Source organism: Montipora capricornis, chromosome 7, assembly GCF_036669925.1.
Source record: "Montipora capricornis isolate CH-2021 chromosome 7, ASM3666992v2, whole genome shotgun sequence".
NCBI lineage: Eukaryota > Metazoa > Cnidaria > Anthozoa > Scleractinia > Acroporidae > Montipora > Montipora capricornis.
This window is the reverse complement of record NC_090889.1, coordinates 10,151,419-10,156,068: the sequence shown is the minus strand read 5'-3', so window position 1 is coordinate 10,156,068 and position 4,650 is coordinate 10,151,419. Positions and strand designations below refer to the sequence as shown.

Here is a 4,650-nt window from a genome sequence, read left to right as displayed (position 1 = left end):
GTGGTGGAGAGGTTTATTATGTCCCTTGGTGATCCTGAAGCTATACCAGTTTAGACCTCAGTCCTTGATGGGTTCAACCATACTGGGCAGTTGATGAGTAAAATCTTTAAATCTGGCATTGCTAAAACAAGGTTAGGGTTAGCCAAACCTAGGTGTAGGTTAGGTTAATCCTAACTTCATTGTCAGCCTTACCTTCATTCTAGCAACACCGTCTTTAACTCTCACTTCTGGGACTGGTAAAAGTTGAATGAAATTCATTCAAATCACATGGAGGTGGAAGGGTCCTTATTAAACAGAAGAGTACGATAAACAATAGGGTTGTTTTAGAGGCATTTTATGCAAATAACTTAAACATTAGGATATTTCTGCCCATGTAAAAAAACAGGGTTATTTTCAAGTTGTTTGACACAGGTGCTTTCTGTTTGTTTACGTCATTTTCTGAATATACAGATCAGTTATTAACAAAATTGTGCTTACCATCATGAAATATAACATTTCCAAACAGTAGATCCATGCAAAGTGCAAAGTGGACATGCAAAAAGAGATGTAGAGCCTGCAGAATTGTCAAATGGGCAGGAAAATCCTGGTTGGTTTGCACCAAATGGGATAAAAAAACTACCTCAAAAGGTAGTCTGAATTTTTGGTTCAAATTTCCAAGAATTCTCTTTTTTTTTTCCTGTTGAAGCCACCTGGATGTTTCAGCTGTCCATGAGAGACAACTGCTTAAATCTTTTAAGTGCAAGGATCACTTCTCTATTTTGTCTATGACCTGTACTTCAAATATACATTCATTTCTTGCAAAAATATTTACCATTAATAATAAAGATCTTTCAGAAATTTTGGCCAAATAGTAAAGATCCTTTCTTTCACCACCTCTGCAGCTAATTAAACCCCTGCCATACTTTGGGGGGATACCATGATTAACCCTTTCACTCCTGTGGGGTTCCTCATTGACAAGTAAAATTGTGTGGTGTCAGGCAGAGTAAAATCTTCAAGTCTCGGTGGCCCTTACAGGAGTGAATGGGTTAATTAAATTAAGTAATCTCCAGGAGCTATATATAACCATGACTGATTAATTCAAACCATTATGGTGTGGAATGGTGCACAAGGAATCTTTACCCTATTTTCCAAGGTGCAAGTGAGCACTTGGTTCTCCCTGATGAAGGGACTAATCCTCCGACACTCTTGTTAAGGCCAGGTGAGTATGAAATCAATAATTGCCACAGAAAACTTTGTTCACTTAATAGTGTACACTTTAGGTATTATTAATTCACTGATTGAACGTCACACATGGCATCAAAATTTCATGTTATTTTATAGACCATACAAGGAAGCAGAAGACTGGTTCTTTTTCACAAACAAAATGGTCAAAAATGCCTAATGTTAATTATCATTCTTCTTGCTTGACAATAACAATTATTTTTGTATTTTTTGAACTTTGAAGAAAACGCACTAATTCAGCAGTTACTCAGATCAAGGTGTTCTATGGACATTTGAAGTGCTCGTTTTTGATCTTTTTTGACAGTCCCATGAATAAGAAGTTCCCTTCTGTTTAGATAACATTAATCAATTTGCCTAAAATTTGATTGATTTCATACATTTCGTTATCACGTTCCCTGAATATACATTGGGGACAACAATGCTAACAACTCATTCCTTTCTGCTTTGTTGGGTGCAGTTCTAAAATAACCATGCATCAGAGGTAAAGTCTACCTCCCTTCCCCACTTTTAATAAGCTCAGTAAAATTTGATTAATGGTCAACGAAAATGCACAGAACACGACTGGAGTAACACATTTTTATGGGCAAAGCCCTCTTTATGTTCATTTGTCTATGTATCTTGTGCCCACGGACTAGTTGATTGCTCCGTGCAAATATAACCAAGTTATATCACATCGGGCAACCCTAAAACCCGGAATCCGCAATCACAGTACAATACAGAGAGTAAAAACTATCCTAAACATTCATAAAAGTTAACCTTAGGCCTAATTAGGCCTAAACAAACGTTTTTAGGCCTAATTAGGCCTAACGTTAGCTTTTATGAATGTTTAGGATAGTTTTTACTCTGTGTATTGTACTGTGATTCCGGATTCCCGGTTTTAGGGTTGCCCTGTCACATCTAAAGAAACCGCACGCTAATTGGCCAATGGAACAGTGTTAGTCTAACCTGAATTTGTTATCTTTCCAACACAATGGCCACGAATACTTGCATCGGTGAGCGAAAAGGAAAGAATGTGTACCACAAACATTGAATTTGTCTTCAGCAACTAGCAATGTCGCTCGCTATATCTGTTTAAACGACACAATGATAAACCGCTCAAGCGACGTATACGTAAAGAGTTGTTTTTATTGGAAAAGTAAACTCATAATATTCACTTTTTCCCTTTATTACAACGCTTAAGTTCGCTTTCATACGGGTAAAAAACATGCATTAAATTTATAGCCAAAAATTCGGCTGATGTATGTACAACTAAAGATTAATATTGATAACACCTATGCGCTGCTTGTACAAGTACAAGGATTAATTTCAAGATTTTTTCTATATGACGGTAAGGTTTTTTTTTTATAATTGTTGGTCTTAACGACAAAAGGAGGGGTTTTTTCCTGCAAAACTGTGAGCAAAACAGCTGTCATAACTCCGTGAATGCGTGCGGATGCATGATGAGCTAACATGACGATTATGCATTTCGCAAAGATTTCACAGCGGGGATGATTAACTTAAAACACGCTAAAGGACTTCAAAAATTTACGAACCTCATGAAAATGCGATAAAATATAATTTCTCTTTGAGTACAGTACTACTTGTCATATTAAAAGAAACGAAAATGCCTTGAAAACTTCCAATTCGTGTCCTTAAAATAGCTTAAAATTGATACAATACAACATTGGTTCAATTATCAGCTTGAATTGAAGAAATCATCTCCCGACTATTTTTGGAAGAACAGTTCTTGTGTTGAGCTTGGCAGAATCGGTACCATCATCCACAATTTCTTCGATAGGTCTTCGAGGCTTCGCTTTACCGGACGTTGGAGCAGCTGGTGGCAGTTTAGCAACACCTGAGCTAGAATTTTGCCGCTGAAAACCGCTCTTCTCGTTGGAGTTCGCATCTGGCGCCCTTGGCAATCGCCGGCGAAGCCAAGGATGTCGAAGCGCTTGCGAAGGGGTCATTCTCTGAGTTGGATCCCATTCTAAACATCTCTGAAGAAAATCGATGAATTGGGCATCATCGCAACCTTTCAAAGCGGTTGTAAATGTTTTGGAGCCAGGTGGTCCCCGTGTTTTTCCGTGTCTTGAGCGACCACCAGTTAGAACTGTGCTTCCGTCTGGTAGAGTGGTTGCTGTACAGTACCTTGGATGACCTTTAGAATTAATGAAGTTTTTCGAGCGCTTAGATCCGTCTAATAGCTTCTGAGATGGCATTCCTAAGAGTTCTATTATACAGGCAAGTTGATCTCCTTCATCTTCACCGGGAAACAAAGGATATCCTGTTAAGAGCTCGGCCAAAATGCATCCAAAACTCCACATATCGATTGCCATGCCATACCGAGCGCCAAGAATCACTTCGGGTGCGCGATAAAATCTGCTTTGAATATATGTATAAATACGCTGATGCTCGTAGCAACTAGAGCCAAAGTCGATCACTTTAATTCCACTCCTACCCTGTTGTTTTAGCAAAATGTTCTCTGGTTTTAAATCGCAGTGAATAATTCGATTGCGATACAGTGCATCGCTACACTGCAGAATAGAATGTGCGAATTTTCGAACCAGCTGTAAACTAAACCCTTGAAATTTGTTCTTCTTGATAAGCTCATACAGGTTCATACTCAGAAGTTCGAATGTCATACAAACATGTCCACGAAATGTGAAATGTTCAAGCATATGAATAATATTGTGATTATTATCCTTGTCTTGCTTTCGCAAATGTTCCAGAATCCTGATTTCTTCTTGAGCTTGCCGATGGAATCGTTTCTCGTTACGCACCATTTTGAGCGCGACGTTGGTTTGCGTCTTGTGATCATAGGCTTTCACAACTTGTCCAAAGCTTCCTTTACCAATAATTTTCACAACTTCATAGCGGTAAGCTATGTGGTCGTGAGGAACTTGGATATACGAGCCCTGATCGTCATCATACCCGCTGTTGTTTGCTCCACCAACCACACCCTGACGTTTCTTCGCGTTTGGCCCAACAAACCAGATTTGCGGATAATTGAAGATTTCGTGACGTTCAAAACTAGTTAGCTTTTGCATGAACTGTTTCATAGCCGCCTCTGGAGTCATCGGTAACCCTCGAGATTTGAGCGTTCCGGAGCCATTCATGCTAGATCTTCTTCCCGACGCTGGCGACCCGTTTCCCGAGACAGAAACTGGTCTGTGAACTGCCGGAAGACCTTGCTTTTCATTCACGATCTTGCTCTTATTCTGTTGATTAGTTTCTTCTTCAAACAGCTGCTGCACTTGAACCCCTCCAACAAGGGGAAGAGCTCCAGAAATGCTCGATTCATGTGGTTTAACATTGCTTTTCGTCGACGGTTTCAAAGGTGGCAAAACGTCCGCGTTACTATTCCTATCAACATAAATCGCATCCCCTCCCGTACTACGCTTAGAAACCGGCAAAGGTTTCCGTTGACTAGTTGTTATCATAATTCTCTTC

At 39.5% G+C, this 4,650-nt stretch overlaps 1 protein-coding gene across 1 annotated transcript in view; it reads right to left on the bottom strand.

Moving 5' to 3' along the window:
- Positions 1–2,330: 2,330 nt before the first annotated feature.
- Positions 2,331–4,650, bottom strand: part of LOC138058165 (dual specificity tyrosine-phosphorylation-regulated kinase 2-like) — a 2,418-nt gene continuing 98 nt past the window's right edge. Inside the window, exon 1 of the mRNA XM_068904060.1 lies at positions 2,331–4,650. This exon is cut by the window's right edge and continues 98 nt beyond it. Coding sequence (XP_068760161.1) covers positions 2,916–4,640 — 1,725 coding nt within the window. The 5' untranslated portion in view covers positions 4,641–4,650 and the 3' untranslated portion in view covers positions 2,331–2,915.